Genomic DNA, 23,961 nt, shown 5'->3' on the forward strand with positions numbered 1-23,961 from the left:
TATATACCTCTAGCGTCAGGATACAGATGATTTGTAAATGAGAAAACTGCAGAGAAGGGAAGTCCTTCTTATGGACCATTAGATTACCTGGATTTTATGTTTTGGATTCAGGGTGCAAAAAGTTGTGATTATAGGACAACCCCCTTTAAAATATTAACTTGGAACAATGACTCTGCCCACTAGGGGGCGCAAAAGTAAAAAAAAAAACAACTTTTATTCCTCCATAGACTTTTAGGCCTTCATCAAGTCCATAAGTGTATGGCGTCATTATTATTCTTTTTTACTTTTGCGCCCCCTGGTGGGCATTGTCATCATTCCATGTTGTAGATATTTTCTTTGTTTTCTTTTTTTTTTAACCCTTTTAAAATTGGTTGCCTGAGATCTCTTTAACCAAACCCGTGTGCATGACCCCAGCCCTGGTAATAATATATAATGACTCCGTAGATAATAACAGGTAACGACTCAGTCTTATTTTTTATTGGTCGCAGTTTTTTTCATGGTGGTCTTTTCAGTAGGCGAAACGCCTGGGTGCCCGCCTCACCCGTATAGGGTAACGCCTTGGCACTTCTTCAGGGTAGGTTGACATCCTTGGTATTTTCGCAGGTCTGGCCTTTGAAAGGGCCATCATAGAAGACTTCTGGTCATGCGTGGTCGACCCTGAGCTTGTGGTCGCCTCTGGTGGTGACTGTGGTTGAGGCATAGACCTTTGCGGCATGTCCTTAGCGTCCGTTTTTCCCGGCTTGGCCTCCTTACTGACAGTCTCCTCTGGTCGTGGAGATTTCAGGAGTGGCATTAGGACATTGTCTGTGGCCACCATTGGATGTGGAACAGTTTCCGGGGATCTTGGGGCAGCATCCATTGAGTTTGGGCGGGGCGCGATCAGAGGTGATGCGGTGTCCGCCGGGGGTGGGAAGACTCTTTGTGGGACGCTTTCTAGTAATCTTCGAACATTGGTGGCGGCCATTGAGTAGTGATACATTTTTTTCGGATCGTCATTTAGTTCCCTCGGTGCATTGGTGCTGCCCGCTGTGCTCGGAGGAGCGACGCGCGCTGTGCTCGGAGGAGCGACGCGCGCTGTGGTCTCGGATTCGGCATCTTGATGTACATCCTTTTTAGGAAATCTGAAATGTAAGCAAAATTATTAATACGCAAAAAAAAAAAAAACAACAACAACACAACCATCCCCCTAAAACCTCAGGCTCATAATAATATGGAAACCTGAAAATAATACATTTTCAGGACTGGAAGTATTAATAAATTGCTGCCACCTACAGGCGAAATAATATGAAAATGTAACTTCACCCGTGCATGATCGCGGCGCTGTGGTCAGTCCTGTGTTCGGTCAGTGGTCAGGTCCGGATATGTGAAGCATAGAACTTCTGGCTGTTCAATAAGAAGAGTTCTTAGTGATGTCATCATTCCTATTATGATGTCATCATTCCTATTATGATGTCATCATCCCCCTGCACTGCAGGGAATCTCCCTATGAGTCAATGCTAATTATTTCACCTTGGGCCCCTTGCTGTCAATTTTCCTCGTTTCTCCAGGGACCAATTTAATTTATTTTCCACTCTCGTTATTGCATAAAAGGCGATTCCTTCTCACAGATTTCAGTAGCAGAGAACAAAGACAAAGTTTGTTTTTACAAAAAGTTTTCAAAAAGTTCAAAACATTAAATAAAGTTTTCACAACTTTCTAAAAGTTTTAAACTTTTATGTTGACAATGCAATAAAAACTTAATTTTAAGGAATTAAAGGGCGAAATTGAAGAATAAAAGACGAATAACAAAGATTTTAATTTTTTTAGAACAGTGGAACTTTTTAGCCGTACGTACACAGTTTTATAGAAGAAATTGGGGTGACATTGACCCCCCCCCGTCCGTGCTGCCTGCCTGTTCTAGCGGAAAAAGAAAACTAAAACAACATTTAAAAAAAAAGTTATTCAAAAAGTTTTAATAGATTTTTGCTTTAACTTGCACATTTTGGAATAATTAATACAAGTCCTGTCGGGACTGCCGCACTTTACCTGCATTCACAGGTACTAAGAAAAAGCAGAAATAAAAATCCCCAAATTTCTAAAATCCTAAAATAAGCAATGTCCCTCCACAGATAAACTAAGAATTTGGGAACTGGTTGATGAAATCACGACAAGTTGGATTTCAGTCCGTCCTCTGGTTCCTGGCAGCCATTTGTCTTCTTATTGTATACAGCGATCTGGTGGATTGTATACAGCACCGCACAAAAATTTGGACACCCCTGTTCATGTTCATGCAGGGATTCTCCTTTTTTGGAATGTGCTCATTGCGGGTTCAGGCAGAAGGCAGCAAAACACAGGAAAACAAGGAGAAAAGAAACATGTGAAACAAACCAGATTATTCTGCTGGATTTACAGCAGCACTACTCAGTACATTTGGATTCACAGCTACTATACTGAATACTGCTGTATTTACAGCTACAATACTGAGTACTGCTGTATTCACAGCTACACTACTCCATGCTGCTAGATTCCCAGCAGCATTACTCAGCACTGCTGGATTCCCATCTACACTGCTCAGTACCGCTAGATTCACAGCTAGACTACTCAGTACGCTGGATTCACAGCTACACTACTCAGTACTTCTAGATTCACAGCTACACTATTCAGTATTGCTGGATTCACACCTAAGCTACTCAGTACTGCTAGATTCACAGCTACATTACTCAATATTGCTGGATTCCCATCTATACTACTCAGTACTGCTCGATTCAGAGCTACACTACTTAGTATTCATGGATTCACACCAAGACTACTCAGTACTGCTAGATTCACAGCTACACTACTCAGTACTGCTGGATTCCCATCTATACTACTCAGTGCTGCTGGATTCAGAGCTACACTACTCAGTACTGCTGGATTCACACCAAGACTACTCAATACTGCTGGATTCACAGCTACACTACTCAGTACTGCTGGATTCAGAGCTACACTACTGAGTACTGCTGGATTCACACCAAGACTACTTAGTACTGCTGGATTCACAGCTACACTATGCAGTACTGCTGGATTCAGAGCTACACTACCCAGTACAGCTGGATTCACATCAAGACTACTCAGTACTGCTGGATTCACAACTACACTACTTAGTACTGCTAGATTCACAGCTACTTTACTCAGTACTGCTGGATACACAGTTACACTACTCAGTGTTACCCCTCAGATTCCTCCCATTTTACCCTGATGACCACTTTACATCCCCTTGGCTTCTCTCAAACAACTTATTTAGGTTGTCGCCTGGTATGACTTCTAACAGTCTTTAAGGAGTTCTCAGAGATGCTGAGCTCTGTGTCCAACTCATCCCAAACCATCACCATAGTTTACAGGTCAAGTGATTGTGGAGGCCATAGAATCTGATGCATCCTCCATCCCTCTCATTCTGGGTCACATCGCCCTGACATAGCCCGACTGGTCTCCTCTGGACAGTTGATGTTGAGATGTTTCTGTTACTTGATGTCTTTACATCATTTATCTGAAGTGCTGTCAATTTGTGCTTTCTGAGGCTGGCAACTCTGATGAACCTATCCTCTGCAGCAGAGGTCATTTTTAGGTTTCCTTTCCTCATGACAGCCAGTTTCATCACATATATTGATGGTTTTCATTACTGCACTTCAGGTTACCTTCAAGATTCGAGCAATTTTCTGGATTGACTGACCTTGATGTTTAAAAGTAATAATGGACTGTTGTTTACGATTACATGAGGCATACCTGATTATTGGAAGCCATTCCAGCTGATGACTTAATGACGTTGCTGGAGAGAATGCTAGGGGGGTGTAAAGCCACCATCATAGTGACAGGGGAAATACATGAGATATCTAAGGTGTAATACAAATTCCGGTTTGTTTCTCACATTTTTCTTTACTCCCCTGCTTCCATATCTATGTGTTCCTTCCTTCGTGGTTTCGCTGCCTTCAGTCTGACTTTGCAATGTGCACTTGCCACTAAGAACAAGGAAATGATTGAATGGACAGGGGTGTTCAAACTTTTGCAGTTATTACTTATCCATGGGCTCATGGGTGAAGGACTGGACATCAGGTGTACAGAGCAGTCTGGAGCAGGAGAAAGATGAATCTGATGAAGAGGAGGACATAAGCTGTGGACGATACCAGTGTTTACACCGACTCATATCCGGGTATTGGTGATGATTGATGAGCCAGGAGGTGGCAAATCCCTGAAAAAACAACAGCACAAGATGTAATGTGGGCTAGTATTGGACACGTGACTGTCCATGTATTGGCTACCTGGTACTCTGTGACCCCATGTTCCCAGCCAATACGTCAGTAGATTTGATTTGGCTTTGGTTCTCACTCACATTCAGAGCTGCAATCACAATTCTGCTAGCTACCACTATACCTGATAGTTTGCTTTGACATCCCATAATATCTTACAGCCGCTTCAATGCATTTAGCATTCACAAAATGCACAAAGAGCCTACAGGGAGTAACAACAATACACCATGTGTGACACGTAGAGTGCTAATGAGCACTGCTGGATTCACAGCTACACTGCTCAGTACTGCTGGATTCACAGCTACACTGCTCAGTACTGCTGGATTAATAATAATAAATAATAATCTTTATTTTTATATAGCGCTAACATATTCTGCAGCGCTTTACAGGTTGCACACATTATCATCACAGTCCCCGTTGGGGCTCACAATCTAAATTCCCTATCAGTATGTCTTTGGAATGTGGGAGGAAACCGGAGTACCCGGAGGAAACCCACGCAAACACGGAGAGAACATACAAACTCTTTGCAGATGTTGTCCTTGGTGGGGTTTGAACCCAGGACTCCAGCGCTGCAAGGCTGCTGTGCTATCCACTGCGCCACCGTGCTGCCCACATATTTTCAGCTACACTACTCAGTACTGCTGGATTCACATTTACACTACTCAGTACTGCTGGATTCAGAGCTACACTACTCAGGACTACTGGATTCAGAGCTCCACTACTCACTATTGCTGGATTTACAGCTACACTACTCAGTATTGCTGGATTTACAGCTACACTACTCAGCACTGCTGGATTCACAGCTACACTTCTCAGTACTGCTGTATAAAGTCTGCATCTCTGGATATGACTTTAGTATAAGTCTGGAAAGGATTCTCAAAATTACAGGATATGCGATAAGCGTCTCACCCCCCCCCAGGAAGAATTGGGGTCCCTGAGACCACATCTGTCCCATCTTGATATTTCACCCCACCACCTAAATACTTGTCACATGTTCTTACATGGATTTTTTTGTGTTTTTTTGATGGGGAAGGGACAGCAGACCAACCTGAAATTATGAGGAGCACATTGGCTGTCCAGCACAGGTAGAAGGACCACTGGTAATTACAAGAACTGTTGAGGACTGAATAAGACGTCTCAGCCGTGTAAACGGACATCCCGACAAGAAGAAACATGGCTGCAAAATATAAGGGCACAGAATAAACCACAAGGACCCCGAGAGTTGCATTCATTATTCAATTGGCTGAATGCAAAACCCTATTCTTTTTTTTTTTTTACCTGGAACAGCGCCACCTGTTAAGTTGTGGCTGTGTCTGGTATTGCAGCTCATTTTTTTTTTTCACTTGGGACTGTGCTGCCATACCAGAAAAAGCCACAACCAATGGAGAAATCTTGAAAAGGCTCTTTAATATACAAGTTTTATAAAATTACCTCCCCATCCCTAGTAGTGTAAGGTCTTTTTTCCCTTCTCCATAAGTTTGGGTCTTCTGCTTCCAGGTGGTGCTGTGATACAATAATGCAGCGCCATCTCATGTTGGAAAACATATCGAGCCTGATGAAGATGTTAGGACTCTTGTGCTCACCTGATAAGCTTTGCAGGACAGCAGTTCCGAGGCAGGCGGTGATTCTTCCTACACGGAACTTGAGAAATGTGAGGCAGGAAAATATCATCCCAAAGATGAGAAGCGCGGTGGAGAAGATAACAAACCCTCTGGTGGCATTTATGTATCCTGGAGGAAGAACACACAGCCATCGTGTAATGATCACTATATATCAGATCACAATATAATCAGTGAGCAGAACCCACCACTAGGGGGAGCTCACTGCATATTAATCGCTTTGCAGTGAGCTCCCCCTAGTGGTGACTTAAAGCAGACATTATTTTATAGTTTAGCTAAAAAAGGTGATGGGAGGAAAGCAGAGATGATGTAGCTCTGTAGCAGAAAACCGGTGCTTAAACCATTACAGAGAATTTTGGACCTAAAAAGAGTAAAAAAAATTAATTTATAGATAAATCGATAGTACAAGCGAATAAAAGAAACCTTGTAGTACATTTTATACGAGAAATCTGCTTCTTTCTCCACTTATGAGCCACATTCTCACCTGCCTCCTCAACTCATCATTCACACATTCTGTGAAAATCTGCATTGGTTAAGATAAATAGACTTACAGCTCACCGAGACTTCAGACTGCAGCTGCCAGTATAGAGGAAAAGAAAAGAATGCAATAAGCAGAGATGGCACTGCTGTTTTCTAGTAAGTGGTTTATCTAATGCCAGTGCTGGATTCACAGGTACACTACTCAGTACTGCTGTATAACATCATCAATATTTCGTCTCTGCTGTCAAATGAGTATTTTATCTGACTACAATTATGGATTCACAGCTACACTGTCCAATACCGCTGTAAAAAGTCATCCCTGCTTCATCTTTCTAGTGTTTTTTTTTTTACCACAATGACAGATTCACAGCTACATTGTCCAGTATTGCTTTATAAAGTCATCCATGCTGCCGCTTTCTAGTAAGTGTTTTATCTCTTTAAAGTGCTGTATTCACAGCTACACTGTCCAGTGCTGTTGAATAAACTCCACCATTTTGCCTCTTTCTAATGTGTTATAGTTCATCACAGTACTAGATTCACAGCTACACTGTCCAGTACTGCTTTATAAAGTCCGCTATACTGCTTCTTTATAATAACTGTTTATTGCACCACAGTGTTGGATGCATGATTAAACTGCACAATGCTGTTATATAAAGTGTCATCCATGCTGCAAATTTCTACTAAGTGATTTATCACACCACAGTGCTGGATTCACATATACACTGTCCACTACTGCTGTTTAGTTATCCATCCTGCTGTTTTCTAGTAAGTGTTTCATCTCACCACAATAGTGGATTCACACCTACAGTGTTCAGTACTTATGTATGAAATAATCGATACAGTTACTTTCTAGTAATGTTTTATCTCACCCACAGGTGGATTTACAGCTACAATGCTCAGCACTGATCTCTAATATCCTCCATGCTGCTTTTGAACATGTTATATAGAAATTGGAGAGCAGGAATCCCTTATAACAGCTAGTCTACACCCACTAGGTTAGAAAAAAACTAAGAAAAGGGGCCAGAACCTGCAGAGGGGGAAATGTTAAAAAAGAGGTAAGTACAAGTCATATAATGGCTAGAAATAGCGATACTCCACATGTGCTCACACAGGAAAACTTATACATAAAAAAGTCACTTAAAAGGGTATTCTCATTATTCCCAGGTGCAGAATGAATTACTCACCGCTCCCGTTGACTTTGGTACATATGTTTTTAGTACAAGTTTGCCACAATCCCATATGGAACAAGTCAGACCCAAAGCCAACCAACCAGAAGTCAGTGAGGATCCCGGTGAGGAGGAGAATGAAGCCGAGACTGGAGCAGCAGAGGCCAAAAATATTCATCAACATGATTCACTGTGAGTCAAACGCAGAACCTGCAAAACCTTGGAGAGAGACAGAGAGATAGCGGTAATATTACATCCAACATGAGATGGTATAACGGTACGTACAAAATGGAGCAGTATTATAGTAGTTATATTCTTGTACATAGGAGCAGTATTATAGTAGTTATATTCTTGTACATAGGAACAGTATTATAGTAGTTATATTCTTGTACATAGGAGCAGTACTATAGTAGTTATATTCTTGTACATAGGAGCAATATTATAGTAGTTATATTCTTGTACATAGGGGCTGTATTATAGTAGTTATATTCTTGTACATAGGGGACAGTATTATAGTAGTTATATTCTTGTATATAGGAGCAGTATTATAGTAGCTATATTCGTGTACATAGGAGCAGTATTATAGTAGCTATATTCTTGTACATAGGAGCAGTATTATAGTAGTTATATTCTTGTACATGGGGGCAGTATTATAGTAGTTATATTCTTGTACATAGGAGCAGTATTATAGTAGTTATATTCCTGTACATAGGACGCAGTATTATAGTAGTTATATTCTTGTACATAGGAGCAGTATTATAGTAGTTATATTCTTGTACATAGGGGCTGTATTATAGTAGTTATATTCTTGTACATAGGGGACAGTATTATAGTAGTTATATTCTTGTACATAGGAGCAGTATTATAGTAGTTATATTCTTGTACATAGGGGCTGTATTATAGTAGTTATATTCTTGTACATAGGGGACAGTATTATAGTAGTTATATTCTTGTACATAGGAGCAGTATTATAGTAGTTATATTCTTGTACATAGGAGCAGTATTATAGTAGTTATATTCTTGTACATAGGAGCAGTATTATAGTAGTTATATTCTTGTACATAGGGGCAGTATTATAGTAGTTATATTCTTGTACATAGGGGCAGTATTATAGTAGTTATATTCTTGTACATAGGAGCAGTATTATAGTAGTTATATTCTTGTACATAGGAACAGTATTATAGTAGTTATATTCTTGTACATAGGGGCAGTATTATAGTAGTTATTTTCTTGTACATAGGGGGCAGTATTATAGTAGTGATATTCTTGTACATAGGAGCAGTATTATAGTAGTTATATTCTTGCACATAGTGGCAGTATTATAGTAGTTATATTCTTGTACATAGGAGCAGTATTATAGTAGTTATATTCTTGCACATAGGGGCAGTATTATAGTAGTTATATTCTTGTACATAGGAGCAGTATTATAGTAGTTATATTCTTGTACATAGGGGGCAGTATTATAGTAGTTATATTCTTGTACATAGGAGCAGTATTATAGTAGTTATATTCTTGTACATAGGGGGTAGTATTATAGTAGTTATATTCTTGTACATAGGAGCAGTATTATAGTAGTTATATTCTTGCACATAGTGGCAGTATTATAGTAGTTATATTCTTGTACATAGGAGCAGTATTATAGTAGTTATATTCTTGTACATAGGAACAGTATTATAGTAGTTATATTCTTGCACATAGGGGCAGTATTATAGTAGTTATATTCTTGTACATAGGAGCAGTATTATAGTAGTTATATTCTTGTACATAGGAACAGTATTATAGTAGTTATATTCTTGTACATAGGGGCAGTATTATAGTAGTTATATTCTTGTACATAGGAGCAGTATTATAGTAGTTATATTCTTGTACATAGGGGCTGTATTATAGTAGTTATATTCTTGTACATAGGGGACAGTATTATAGTAGTTATATTCTTGTATATAGGAGCAGTATTATAGTAGTTATATTCTTGTACATAGGAGCAGTATTATAGTAGTTATATTCTTGTACATAGGAGCAGTATTATAGTAGTTATATTCTTGTACATAGGGGCAGTATTATAGTAGTTATATTCTTGTACATAGGGGCAGTATTATAGTAGTTATATTCTTGTACATAGGAGCAGTATTATAGTAGTTACATTCTTGTACATAGGAGCAGTATTATAGTAGTTATATTCTTGTACATAGGAACAGTATTATAGTAGTTATATTCTTGTACATAGGGGGCAGTATTATAGTAGTTATATTCTTGTACATAGGAGCAGTATTATAGTTGTTATATTCTTGTACATAGGGGCAGTATTATAGTAGTTATATTCTTGTACATAGGGGCAGTATTATAGTAGTTATATTCTTGCACATAGGGGCAGTATTATAGTAGTTATATTCTTGTACATAGGGGCAGTATTATAGTAGTTATATTCTTGTACATAGGAGCAGTATTATAGTAGTTATATTCTTGTACATAGGGGGCAGTATTATAGTAGTTATATTCTTGTACATAGGAGCAGTATTATAGTTGTTATATTCTTGTACATAGGGGCAGTATTATAGTAGTTATATTCTTGTACATAGGGGCAGTATTATAGTAGTTATATTCTTGCACATAGGGGCAGTATTATAGTAGTTATATTCTTGTACATAGGGGCAGTATTATAGTAGTTATATTCTTGTACATAGGAGCAGTATTATAGTAGTTATATTCTTGTACATAGGAACAGTATTATAGTAGTTATATTCTTGCACATAGGGGCAGTATTATAGTAGTTATATTCTTGTACATAGGAGCAGTATTATAGTTGTTATATTCTTGTACATAGGGGCAGTATTATAGTAGTTATATTCTTGTATATAGGAGCAGTATTATAGTAGTTATATTCTTGTACATAGGAGCAGTATTATAGTAGTTATATTCTTGTACATAGGGGGCAGTATTATAGTAGTTATATTCTTGTACATAGGAGCAGTATTATAGTTGTTATATTCTTGTACATAGGGGCAGTATTATAGTAGTTATATTCTTGTACATAGGGGCAGTATTATAGTAGTTATATTCTTGCACATAGGGGCAGTATTATAGTAGTTATATTCTTGTACATAGGGGCAGTATTATAGTAGTTATATTCTTGTACATAGGAGCAGTATTATAGTAGTTATATTCTTGTACATAGGAACAGTATTATAGTAGTTATATTCTTGCACATAGGGGCAGTATTATAGTAGTTATATTCTTGTACATAGGAGCAGTATTATAGTTGTTATATTCTTGTACATAGGGGCAGTATTATAGTAGTTATATTCTTGTACATAGGAGCAGTATTATAGTAGTTATATTCTTGTACATAGGGGACAGTATTATAGTAGTTATATTCTTGTACATAGGAGCAGTATTATAGTAGTTATATTCTTGTATATAGGGAGCAGTATTATAGTAGTTATATTCTTGTACATAGGAGCAGTATTATAGTAGTTATATTCTTGTACATAGGGGACAGTATTATAGTAGTTATATTCTTGTACATAGGAGCAGTATTATAGTAGTTATATTCTTGTACATAGGAGCAGTATTATAGTAGTTATATTCTTGTATATAGGGAGCAGTATTATAGTAGTTATATTCTTGTACATAGGAGCAGTATTATAGTAGTTATATTCTTGTACATAGGGGACAGTATTATAGTAGTTATATTCTTGTACATAGGGGCAGTATTATAGTAGTTATATTCTTGTACATAGGGGCACTATTATAGTAGTTATATTCTTGTATATAGGAGCAGTATTATAGTAGTTATATTCTTGTACATAGGGGCAGTATTATAGTAGTTATATTCTTGTACATGGGGGCAGTATTATAGTAGTTATATTCTTGTACATAGGAGCAGTATTATAGTAGTTATATTCTTGTACATAGGGGCTGTATTATAGTAGTTATATTCTTGTACATAGGAGCAGTATTATAGTAGTTATATTCTTGTACATAGGGGACAGTATTATAGTAGTTATATTCTTGTACATAGGAGCAGTATTATAGTAGTTATATTCTTGTACATAGGGGCAGTATTATAGTAGCTATATTCTTGTACATAGGGGCACTATTATAGTAGTTATATTCTTGTACATAGGGGCAGTATTATAGTAGTTATATTCTTGTACATAGGAGCAGTATTATAGTAGTTATATTCTTGTACATAGGGGCAGTATTATAGTAGTTATATTCTTGTACATAGGGGCAGTATTATAGTAGTTATATTCTTGTACATAGGGGCAGTATTATAGTAGTTATATTCTTGTACATAGGGGCAGTATTATAGTAGTTATATTCTTGTACATAGGGGCAGTATTATAGTAGTTATATTCTTGTACATAGGGGCTGTATTATAGTAGTTATATTCTTGTACATAGGGGCAGTATTATAGTAGTTATATTCTTGTACATAGGGGCAGTATTATAGTAGTTATATTCTTGTACATAGGGGCACTATTATAGTAGTTATATTCTTGTACATAGGGGCAGTATTGTAGTAGTTCTGTATATTATAGTAGTACTATTAATAGTGATATCCCCAGTGGTCGCAGTAGCTCTTTACGGTACGTGCAGCATCTGAGCTCTTTGCATTTGTCCGCACATGAATGTTGGAGACTTATGTGTCACACAGAAGCCACAGATCACACAGGATGTGCCGCTTTTTGTGTCTTTTATTCTCAGTATGTCTCTATAGTTTCAGTTATTATCTGTATATAGAAATAACAATTGTATCAAGGTGAGGGTGCGAGATACAGATGTAGCAGAGCTGATTTTGTCATCGCTCCTGGTCTTACGCCCTCATACATACACATCTTATAATAAATCCTCGTTGCCCCCAGTATGTCATGTCCATACACCCAGTGATAATAATACGCTATAATATTCTGACCGCCGTTTTGCCCAGTGAAGGATAAGCTGCTTTACTCATGAGAATATCGTCCGGATATTACAGCAAGCAGAGATCCTGAAAATGGCGCGCGGCTCATATGTAAAGCGTCAGAATGTTGCATTATGAAATAATAAAAAAATAATAATTTCCTTTTTGTAGGAATGATAGAATATGTGGGGACGATTCCTAGATTTCGCATTCTGGCACCTTATGAGAGTTGCGATTCCCCCCTCTTCCCGCACTCCGGACCATCCATTAATAATGGGCACATGTCAATTTGGCCCCAGTCCTAGGAATTGGGGTACACGCTCCTCCATGCGCCCCTCAATTATACCCCATTCAGCTTTTCTCTGCCGTTTATTATAGTGATGTAGCAGAGCTGAGCTTGTTACGGTAACGCAGTCCTATGTAAAACCTTGGATGTAAGGAGATGCGCCCATTAATATGCTCAGCTCTGCTACATCCCCTTGTGCTCAGTATATAGCTCATAGTCACCTCTTTCCGGGGAGCGTGGAGGCCGTTCTTCTGCTTCCTGAGCGATGAGGCTGGTAAATGTGACTCTGCTGAGAACGCCGTCACCTTAAAGGTGTGAGATATGAGGGTGGTCTTTCTGTTTATGTTCCAGGAAGCCCCACAAAGTGCGGCCGCAGAAGCAGCATAACCGGTAAAAAAAAAAATCACATCACTGCAGCATTATAAATATTGTTCATCCAGGGCCTCCTTGTTCATGAACGGAATGCCAGATTACAGTGGAAGAGACACATTGCTTCTAAAGGTGTAACAAAAAGTCACGCAATGGATAGAAATGGATAGAGCTTGTAGAGACGAGCACTCTTGCAATCTACTGCTTAATAAAATTTGCAGCCATTCTTGAGATATTAACACTTTTCTTTTTTCTTTTTTTTTTTTTTACAGCTCGTCGCTTTGGAGACCGACCACCGTAAGCTGTAGCGATCCTGGCCAGTTGCAAAACAGCGCTAACAGACGCAACAGAAAAAGGGCTTGTAAGCGCTGCTGCGGTGGTCGGTCTCCAAGGCAACGAGCTGTAAACAAAATTTAAAAAGTGTTAATATCTCAGGAACGGCTGCAACTTTTAAGAAGCAGTAAATTGCAAAAGTGCTCGTCTTTACAAGCTCTGACAGCATCCATATATCAAGATGAGAGTAACCCTTATCCTATAACAGGGAAGACCAAAGAACCCCCATAACAGAGATGGCCAAAGGGTCTCCATAACAGGGATGGCCAAAGGGCCCCCATAACAGGGATGGCCAAAGGGCCCCCATAACAGGGATGTCCAAAGGACCTCCATAACAGAGATGGCCAAAGGACCCCCATAACAGAGATGGCCAAAGGACCCCCATAACAGGGATGGCCAAAGGACCCCCATAACAGAGCTGGCCAAAGGACCCCCATAACAGAGCTGGCTAAAGGACCCCTATAACAGAGATAGCAAAAGAACCCCCATAACAGGGATGGCCAAAGGACCCCCATAACAGAAATGGCCAAAGGACCCCCATAACAGAGCTGGCCAAAGGACCCCCATAACAGATGGCCAAAGGGCCCCCATAACAGAGATGGCCAAAGGGCCCCCATAACAGAGATGGCCAAAGGGCCCCCATAACAGAGATGGCCAAAGGGCCCCCATAACAGAAATGGCCAAAGGACCCCCATAACAGGGATGGCCAAAGGACCCCCATGATAGAAAGGGCCCCCATAACAGAGATGGCCAAATGGCCCCCATAACAGAGCTGGCTAAAGGGCCCCCATATCAGAGATGGCTAAAGGACCCCCATAACAGAGATGACCAAAGGACCCCCATGACAGAGATGGCTAAAGGACCCCCATAACAGAGATGGCTAAAGGGCCCCCATAACAGAGATGGCCAAAGGGCCCCCATAACAGAGATGGCCAAAGGGCCCCCATAACAGAGATGGCCAAAGGACCCCATAACAGAGCTGGCCAAAGGACCCCCATAACAGGGATGGCCAAAGGACCCCCATAACAGAGATGGCCAAAGGACCCCATAACAGGGATGGCCAAAGGGCCCCCCATAACAGAGATGACCAAAGGGCCCCAATAACAGAGATGGCCAACGGGCCCCCATAACAGAGATAGCCACAGGCTAAAGGGCCCCCATAACAGAGATGGCCAAAGGGCCCCATAACAGGGATGGCCAAAGGACCCCCATAACAGAGATAGCAAAAGGACCCCCCATCACAGAGATGGCCAAAGGACCCCCATAACAGAGATGGCCAAAGGACCCCCATAAAGGGGCTGGCTAAAGGGGCCCCATAACAGAGATGGCCAAAAGGCCCCCATAACAGAGATGGCCAAAGGACCCCATAACAGGGATGGCCAAAGGACCCCCATGACAGAGCTGGCTAAAGGGCTCTCATAACAGAGATGGCCAAAGGGCCCCAATAACAGAGATGGCCAAAGGGCCCCCATAACCGAGATGGCCACAGGCTAAAGGGCCCCCATAACAGAGATGGCTAAAGGGCCCCCATAACAGAGATGGCAAAAGGACCCCCCATAACAGAGATGGCCAAAGGACCCCCATAACAGAGATGGCTAACGGACCCCCATAACAGAGCTGGCTAAAGAGCCCCCATAACAGAGATGGCCAAAGGACCCCCATAACAGATGGCTAAAGGGCCCCCATAACAGAGATGGCCAAAGTGCCCCATAACAGGGATGGCCAAAGGGCCCCCCATAACAGAGATGGCCAAAGGGCCCCAATAACAGAGATGGCCAACGGGCCCCCATAACAGAGATGGCCACAGGCTAAAGGGCCCCCATAACAGAGATGGCCAAAGGGCCCCATAACAGGGATGGCCAAAGGACCCCCATAACAGAGATAGCAAAAGGACCCCCCATAACAGAGATGGCCAAAGGACCCACATAACAGAGATGGCCAAAGGACCCCCATGACAGAGCTGGCTAAAGGGCTCTCATAACAGAGATGGCCAAAGGGCCCCAATAACAGAGATGGCCAAAGGGCCCCCATAACCGAGATGGCCACAGGCTAAAGGGCCCCCATAACAGAGATGGCTAAAGGGCCCCCATAACAGAGATGGCAAAAGGACCCCCCATAACAGAGATGGCCAAAGGACCCCCATAACAGAGATGGCTAACGGACCCCCATAACAGAGCTGGCTAAAGAGCCCCCATAACAGAGATGGCCAAAGGACCCCCATAACAGATGGCTAAAGGGCCCCCATAACAGAGATGGCCAAAGTGCCCCATAACAGGGATGGCCAAAGGGCCCCCCATAACAGAGATGGCCAAAGGGCCCCAATAACAGAGATGGCCAACGGGCCCCCATAACAGAGATGGCCACAGGCTAAAGGGCCCCCATAACAGAGATGGCCAAAGGGCCCCATAACAGGGATGGCCAAAGGACCCCCATAACAGAGATAGCAAAAGGACCCCCCATAACAGAGATGGCCAAAGGACCCCCATAACAGAGATGGCCAAAGGACCCCCATAACAGAGCTGGCTAAAGGGGCCCCATAACAGAGATGGCCAAAAGGCCCCCATAACAGAGATGGCCAAAGGACCCCATAACAGGGATGGCCAAAGGACCCACATAACAGAGATGGCCAAAGGACCCCCATGACAGAGCTGGCTAAAGGGCTCTCATAACAGATGGCCAAAGGGCCCCAATAACAGAGATGACCAAAGGGCCCCCATAACAGAGATGGCCACAGGCTAAAGGGCCCCCATAACAGAGATAGCTAAAGGGCCCCCATAACAGAGATGGCAAAAGGACCCCCCATAACAGAGATGGCCAAAGGACCCCCATAACAGAGATGGCCAAAGGACCCCCATAACAGAGCTGGCTAAAGGGGCCCCATAACAGAGATGGCCAAAGGGCCCCATAACAGAGATGGCCAAAAGGCCCCCATAACAGAGATGGCCAAAGGACCCCCATAACAGAGATGGCCAAAGGACCCCCATAACAGAGATGGCTAACGGACCCCCATAACAGAGCTGGCTAAAGAGCCCCCATAACAGAGATGGCCAAAGGACCCCCATAACAGATGGCTAAAGGGCCCCCATAACAGAGATGGCCAAAGGGCCCCCATAACAGAGATGGCTAAAGGGCTCCCATAACAGAGATGGCCAAAGGACCCCCATAACAGAGCTGGCTAAAGGACCCCCATAACAGAGATGGCTAAAGGGCCCCCATAACAGAGATGGCTATAGGGCCCCCATAACAGAGATGGCTATAGGGCCCCCATAACAGAGATGGCTAAAGGGCTCCCATAACAGAGATGGCCAAAGGACCCCCATAACAGAGATGGCTAAAGGGCCCCCATAACAGAGATGGCTAAAGGGCCCCCATAACAGAGATGGCCAAAGGGCCCCCATAACAGAGCTGGCTAAAGGACCCCCATAACAGGGATGGCCAAAGGACCCCCATAACAGAGATGGCCAAAGGGCCCCCATAACAGGGATGGCCAAAGGACCCCCATAACAGAGCTGGCTAAAGGGCCCCCATAACAGAGATGGCCAAAGGGCCCCCATAACAGGGATGGCCAAAGGACCCCCATAACAGAGCTGGCTAAAGGGCCCCCATAACAGAGATGGCTAAAGGGCCCCCATAACAGATGGCCAAATGGCCCCCATAACAGAGATGGCCAAAGGACCCCCATAACAGAGCTGGCTAAAGGGCCCCCATAACAGAGATGGCTAAAGGGCCCCCATAACAGAGATGGCTAAAGGGCCCCCATAACAGATGGCCAAAGGACCCCATAACAGGGATGGCCAAAGGACCCCCATAACAGAGCTGGCTAAAGGGCCCCCATAACAGAGATGGCTAAAGGGCTTCCATAACAGAGATGGCCAAAGGGCCCCCATAACAGGGATGGCCAAAGGACCCCCATAACAGAGCTGGCTAAAGGGCCCCCATAACAGAGATGGCTAAAGGGCTCCCATAACAGGGATGGCCAAAGGACCCCCATAACAGAGCTGGCTAAAGGGCCCCCATAACAGAGATGGCCAAAGGGCCCCCATAACAGGGATGGCCAAAGGACCCCCATAACAGAGCTGGCTAAAGGGCCCCCATAACAGATGGCCAAAGGACCCCCATAACAGAGCTGGCTAAAGGGCCCCCATAACAGAGATGGCCAAAGGGCCCCCATAACAGATGGCCAAATGGCCCCCATAACAGAGATGGCCAAAGGACCCCATAACAGCTGGTAGAGCCCCCATAACAGAGCTGGCAGAGCCCCCAGTGTCAGTGCCAGACAGTGATTTGCTCGGTATAATGTGTGATAATATGAGACAGAACATTGTGTAAATCTACAGAAGTTACAGGGAAACTGCTACAATGTTGCAATATTTCCTTCCACCATTATTCCATCCTGTGATGTTCTGGGGCAGAGAAAGCCGCTGATACTGGAAACCCACAGGACCAGCGAGGTGCGAGGTAAGCGGACCCCCTACATTATCACTGCTATGTTTCTATGGACCCCCATTTACAATGACTGATAACACCTATATACAGTAGATAACACAGGATCCACCATTCACAATAGGTGATGTCACAGCTCACCTCCTCCTCCTGTACAATGAATGATAATACCTCTATATACAGTAGATAACACAGGATCCACCATTCACAATAGGTGATATCACAGCTCACCTCCTCCTCCTGTACAATGTCTAATAACACCTCTATATACCGTAGATAACACAGGATCCACCATTCACAATAGGTGATGTCACAGCTCACCTCCTCCTCCTGTACAATGACCGATAACACCTCTATATACAGTAAAGGATCCACCATTCACAATAGGTGATATCTCAGCTCACCTCCTCCTCCTGTACAATGACTGATAACACCTCTATATACAGTAGATAACAGGATCCACCATTCACAATAGGTGATGTCACAGCTCACCTACTCCTCCTGTACAATGAATGATAATACCTCTATATACAGTAGATAACACAGGATCCACCATTCACAATAGGTGATATCACAGCTCACCTCCTCCTCCTGTACAATGTCTAATAACACCTCTATATACCGTAGATAACACAGGATCCACCATTCACAATAGGTGATGTCACAGCTCACCTCCTCCTCCTGTACAATGACCGATAACACCTCTATATACAGTAAAGGATCCACCATTCACAATAGGTGATATCTCAGCTCACCTCCTCCTCCTGTACAATGACTGATAACACCTCTATATACAGTAGATAACAGGATCCACCATTCACAATAGGTGATGTCACAGCTCACCTCCTCCTCCTGTACAATGACTGATAACACCTCTATATACAGTAGATAACAGGATCCACCATTCACAATAGGTGGTCACAGCTCACCTCCTCCTACTGTACAATGACTGATAACCCCTCTATATACAGTAGACAACACAGGATCCACCATTCACAATAGGTGATGTCACAGCTCACCTCCTCCTCCTGTACAATGACTGATAACACCTCTATATACAGTAGATTACACAGGATCCACCATACACAATAGGTGATGTCACAGCTCACCTCCTCCTCCTGTACAATGACTGAGAACACCTCTATATACAGTAGATAACACAGGGTCCACCATTCACAATAGGTGATGTCACAGCTCACCTCCTCCTCCTGTACAATGACTGATAACACCTCTATATACAGTAGATTACACAGGATCCACCATACACAATAGGTGATGTCACAGCTCACCTCCTCCTCCTGTACAATGACTGATAACACCTATATACAGTAGATAACACAGGATCCACCATTCACAATAGGTGATGTCACAGCTCACCTCCTCCTCCTGTACAATGACCGATAACACCTCTATATACAGTAGATAAAGGATCCACCATTCACAATAGGTGATATCACAGCTCACCTCCTCCTTCTCCCTTTTTCAGGTGATCGGGCGACATGTCCTGGCAGTCTAAGCTCCTGACCTACGTGGTGATCCTGCTGCTCATTGGCACCAGCGTGCTGGCGATCACCGCCATGGTGTCCAGTTACTGGGGGCGAGTCCCATCTCAGTCCTTACACTTCGGATTGACGATAATTTGTGACGACAATGAGACGTGTTCCTCCAGGACACTCATCGGAGCAGGTAAGGAGAACACAACCCTCATCATCTTCATCTTGGTTATAAAGTGACTTATTTCCTCTCTTTGCAGCCACTAGGTGGCGCTATCAACAATGACTATAGGCCACTTAGGGGCTTTGGTTGCTGGGGATTATTAGAATTTTTGGGTGCAGGGTCAGTGACCCCTCATTTCTGTCTTCACAGATGATGTCCTGAACCTCCTGATCACCGCTTTCATCTTTTCCGCTGTTCTCTCGATGACTTGTGGCATTATGGAACTGATCAGGACCTTTGCTTGCTTTGCTCTGCTAGGTGGATGTTCTTTGCTCATAAGTAAGTGCACAAGCAAAAACGACTTGTAAAAATCTCAGTTGCCTGCTGTCGCCACTAGGGGGAGCTCTATTAGTCTATTCCTGTCTATCCATGTACGAATGTCTAAACATCGCCCTCTAGTGGAGGCAACAGGAAACACAGGTTTTTTTAAATTGGAAAATCGGAGTGGTGTCTGTGGTTATCAGAGGGTGCTGACCTCTGCGCTCCCGCGGCGCTGACCTCTGAGCTCCCCCTTTGCTGACCTCCGAGCTCCCCCGGCGCTGACCTCTGCGCTCCCCCGGCGCTGACCTCTCAGCTTCCCCATCGCTGACCTCCGAGCTCCCCCGGCGCTGACCTCTGCGCTCCCCCGGCGCTGACCTCCGAGCTTCCCCAGCGCTGACCTCCGCTCTCCCCTGGCGCTGACCTCCGCGCTCCCTGGCGCTGACCTACGAGCTCCCCCAGCGCTGACCTCCGCGCTCCCCTGGTGCTGACCTCCGCACTCCCACGGCGCTGACCTCCGAGCTTCCCCAGCGCTGACCTCCGCGCTCCCCTGGCACTGACCTCTGCCCCCCTATCGCTGACCCCCGAGCTCCCCCGGCGCTGACCTTAGCGCTCCCCTGGTGCTGACGTCCGAGCTTCCCCAGCGCTGACCTCCACGCTCCCCTGGCGCTGACCTCTTCACTCCCACAGCGCTGACCTCTGAGCTTCCCCAGCGCTGACCTCTGCGTTCCCCTGGTGCTGACCTTCGAGCTCCCCCAGCACTGACCTCCGCGCTCCCCCGGCGCTGACCTCCGAACTTCCCCAGCGCTGACCTCCGCTCTCCCCTGGCGCTGACCTCCGCGCTCCCCCGGCGCTGACTTCCAAGCTCCCCCGGCGCTGACCTCTGCGCTCCCCCGGTGCTGACCTCTGAGCTTCCCCAGCGCTGACCTCCGCGCTCCCCTGGCACTGACCTCTGCACTTCCACGGCGCTGACCTCCAAGCTTCCCCAGCGCTGACCTCTGCGCTCCCCTGGCACTGACCTCTGCCCCCCCTATCGCTGACCTCCGAGCTCCCCTGGCGCTGACCTTTGCGCTCCCCCGGTGCTGACATCCGAGCTTCCCCAGCGCTGACCTCCGCGCTCCCCTGGCGCTGACCTCTGCGCTCCCCCGGTGCTGACCTTCGAGCTCCCCCAGCACTGACCTCTGCGCTCCCCTGGCGCTGACCTCTACACTTCCTCATCGCTGACCTTTGAGCTCCCCCGGTGCTGACCTCTGCACTCCCCCGGTGCTGAACTCCGAGCTCCCCCATCACTGACCTCCACGCTCCTCCGGCGCTGACCTCCGAGCGCCATCGGTGCTAACCTCTGCGCTCCCCTGGTGCTGACCTCCGAGCTTCTCCGGCGCTGACCTCCGAGCTCCCTCGGTGCTAACCTCTGCGCTCCCCCGGTGCTGACCTCCGAGCTTCCCCAGCGCTGACCTCTGCGTTCCCCTGGTGCTGACCTTCGAGCTCCCCCAGCACTGACCTCTGCACTCCCACAGCGCTGACCTCTGCGTTCCCCTGGTGCTGACCTTCGAGCTCCCCCAGCACTGACCTCCGCGCTCCCCCGGCGCTGACCTCCGAGCTCCCCCGGCGCTGACCTCTGCGCTCCCCCGGTGCTGACCTCTGAGCTTCTCCAGCGCTGACCTCCGCGCTCCCCTGGCGCTGATCTCTGCACTTCCACGGCGCTGACCTCCAAGCTTCCCCAGCGCTGACCTCCGCGCTCCCCTGGCACTGACCTCTGCCCCCCCTATCGCTGACCTCCAAGCTCCCCTGGCGCTGACCTTTGCGCTCCCCCGGTGCTGACGTCCGAGCTTCCCCAGCGCTGACTTCCGCGCTCCCCTTTCGCTGACCTCTGCGCTCCCCGGGTGCTGACCTTCGAGCTCCCCCAGCACTGACCTCTGCGCTCCCCTGGCGCTGACCTCTGCACTTCCTCATCGCTGACCTTTGAGCTCCCGCGGTGCTGACCTCTGCGCTCCCCCGGTGCTGAACTCCGAGCTCCCCCATCACTGACCTCCGCGCTCCTCCGGCGCTGACCTCCGAGCTCCATCGGTGCTAACCTCTGCGCTCCCCCGGTGCTGACCTCTGCGCTCCCCAGGTGCTGACCTCCGAGCTTCCCCAGCACTGACCTCCACGCTCCCCTGGCGCTGACCTACGCACTCCCACGTTGCTGTCCTCCGAGCTTCCCCAGCGCTGACCTCTGCACTCCCACATCGCTGACCTCCGAGCTGCCCCGGCGTTGACCTCTGCGCTTCCCCGGCGCTGAACTCCGATATTCCCTAGCGCTGACCTCCGCGTTCCCCTGGCGCTGACCTCCGCGCTCCCCCGGTGCTGACCTCCAAGCTCTCATTTGTCTCCGCAGCGCTCTTGGGCTTCGCCGCGATGGTTCATTCAGTCGTTGTGTTCAACTCATTATTCGGGTCATTCTACACTTTCTCCTGGTCCTTCGCTGTGGGATGGCTGTCTGTGCTGACCGCGGCCATGTCAGGTACGGTATAGGCTTAGATGCACAGCTCAGCAGATGGTGTCACACATGATAGGATTAGATACACAGCTCAGCAGTATCACACAGGAGAGGATTAGATACACAGCTCAGCATACAGTATCACACAGGAGAAGATTAGATACACAGCTCAGCAGTCAGTATCACACAGGAAAGGATTAGATACATAGCTCAGCAGACAGTATCATACAGGATAGGATTAGATACACGGCTCAGCAGTCAGTATCACACAGGATAGGATTAGATACACAGCTCAGCAGTCAGTATCACACGGGATAGGATTAGATACACAGCTCAGCAGATGGTATCACACAGGATAGAATTAGATACATGGCTCAGCAGACAGTAGCACACAGGACAGGATTAGATACATAGCTCAGCAGATGGTATCACACAGGATAGGATTAGATACACAGCTCAGCAGACAGTATCACACAGGAAAGGATTAGAAACATAGCTCAGCAGATGGTATCACACAGGATAGGATTAGATACACAGCCCAGCAGTCAGTATCACACAGGATAGGATTAGATACACGGCTCAGCAGACAGTATCACACAGGATAGGATTAGATACATAGCTCAGCAGTCAGTATCACACAGGATAGGATTAGATACACAGCTCAGCAGACAGTATCACACAAGATAGGATTAGATGCATGGTTCAGGAGACAGTATCACACAGGAGAAGATTAGATACACGGCTCAGCAGTCAGTATCACACAGGATAGGATTAGATACACAGCTCAGCAGACAGTATCACACAGGATAGGATTAGATACACAGCTCAGCAGACAGTATGATAGGCTTAGATACATGTATCTATTCTCATGTTTCTTCTGCTGCTTCTCAGCTGCTCTCAGTTTCTTCTTATTTCGGACGGCACCAAAGACGACATCGGATGAATCATCATCATCCTCCGCCCCAACCGCCATCGTGACCGTCACTGGGAACACTCAGAATCCTCCAGCGACCAAAGAAGGGATCGTCCCCCCACCCCAATATATTGTACAGTGATGCCCCCCGAACTGATTCCAAATGAAATCAATAAATCATTGTGTTTTATTGACCCTTTTATTGAGAAAGTATTTACACCCTGTGACCTTTTTCACATTGTTTTTCCAAGTTACACCCAAAAACTTAAATGTATTTTCTGTGACACTAAGACGCCAGTATCTGTGACGTGTTAGGCAAATGATACAAGGTTTCCATTTGTATTCAGCCCTCTGTATTCTGATGCCCCTAAATAAAATCCTGAGGGACCAATCATCTGGAGAAGTCACATAATTAGTTCATTGTGTCCCCCTGGGTGTGATTTCTGCTCAGTATAACTACAGATGTTCTGTGAAGGCCTAAGAGGTTTGTGTGAGGACATAAGGGATCAAATAGCAACATAAAATCCAAGGAGCCCACCAGACAGGTCAAGGATAAAGTTGTGTAAAAGAGTAAACCGGGTTAGGTCATAAAAATATAGCCCAAGCTCCTAACATGTCTCGGAGCAGTGTTCAATCCATCATCCAAAAGTGTCACAATTGCAAACCCACCAAGACATGGCCGTCCACCTAAACTGACAACTCAAGGAAGGAAAACGTTACGTAACGGAGCAACCA

General features: G+C 45.2%; 2 protein-coding genes across 3 annotated transcripts; one reads left to right on the forward strand and one right to left on the reverse strand.

Moving 5' to 3' along the window:
- Positions 1-1,777: 1,777 nt before the first annotated feature.
- LOC138650985 (lens fiber membrane intrinsic protein-like) lies at positions 1,778-7,711 on the reverse strand. The gene is made up of 4 exons (XM_069740879.1): positions 7,546-7,711; positions 5,846-5,992; positions 5,311-5,439; positions 1,778-4,204 (listed from the first exon to the last, which is right to left on the reverse strand). The coding sequence occupies exons 1-4, from the start codon at positions 7,709-7,711 to the stop codon at positions 4,146-4,148; spliced, it is 501 nt and encodes a 166-aa protein (XP_069596980.1). The 3' UTR covers positions 1,778-4,145.
- Positions 7,686-23,622, forward strand: LOC138650984 (uncharacterized). 2 transcript variants are annotated; one of them, XM_069740877.1, is made up of 5 exons: positions 7,686-7,804; positions 19,347-19,546; positions 19,727-19,855; positions 22,212-22,337; positions 23,205-23,622. In XM_069740877.1, the coding sequence occupies exons 2-5, from the start codon at positions 19,360-19,362 to the stop codon at positions 23,366-23,368; spliced, it is 606 nt and encodes a 201-aa protein (XP_069596978.1). In that variant the 5' UTR covers positions 7,686-7,804; positions 19,347-19,359; the 3' UTR covers positions 23,369-23,622. The 2 variants fall into 2 exon arrangements, with proteins under 2 accessions (XP_069596978.1, XP_069596979.1); XM_069740878.1 differs by lacking the exon at positions 7,686-7,804 and adding an exon at positions 17,543-17,875.
- Positions 23,623-23,961: the final 339 nt, after the last annotated feature.

The sequence above is a fragment of the Ranitomeya imitator genome, chromosome 10, assembly GCF_032444005.1.
Source record: "Ranitomeya imitator isolate aRanImi1 chromosome 10, aRanImi1.pri, whole genome shotgun sequence".
Classification (NCBI taxonomy): domain Eukaryota; kingdom Metazoa; phylum Chordata; class Amphibia; order Anura; family Dendrobatidae; genus Ranitomeya; species Ranitomeya imitator.

Bases quoted from the DNA above. Each gene is read 5' to 3' on its own strand.
- LOC138650984 (XM_069740877.1), top strand. From the start codon at position 19,360: ATGTCCTGGCAGTCTAAGCTCCTGACCTACGTGGTGATCCTGCTGCTC. The intron at 19,856-22,211 runs GTAAGTGCACAA...TTGTCTCCGCAG, and splicing joins TGGATGTTCTTTGCTCATAA to CGCTCTTGGGCTTCGCCGCG. The intron at 22,338-23,204 runs GTACGGTATAGG...GCTGCTTCTCAG, and splicing joins GCTGACCGCGGCCATGTCAG to CTGCTCTCAGTTTCTTCTTA.
- LOC138650985 (XM_069740879.1), bottom strand. From the start codon at position 7,711: ATGTTGATGAATATTTTTGGCCTCTGCTGCTCCAGTCTCGGCTTCATT. The intron at 5,440-5,845 runs GTGAGCACAAGA...TATATTTTGCAG, and splicing joins TGTCCTGCAAAGCTTATCAG to CCATGTTTCTTCTTGTCGGG. The intron at 4,205-5,310 runs GTTGGTCTGCTG...TTGTTTTTTCAG, and splicing joins TGTGCTCCTCATAATTTCAG to GGATTTGCCACCTCCTGGCT.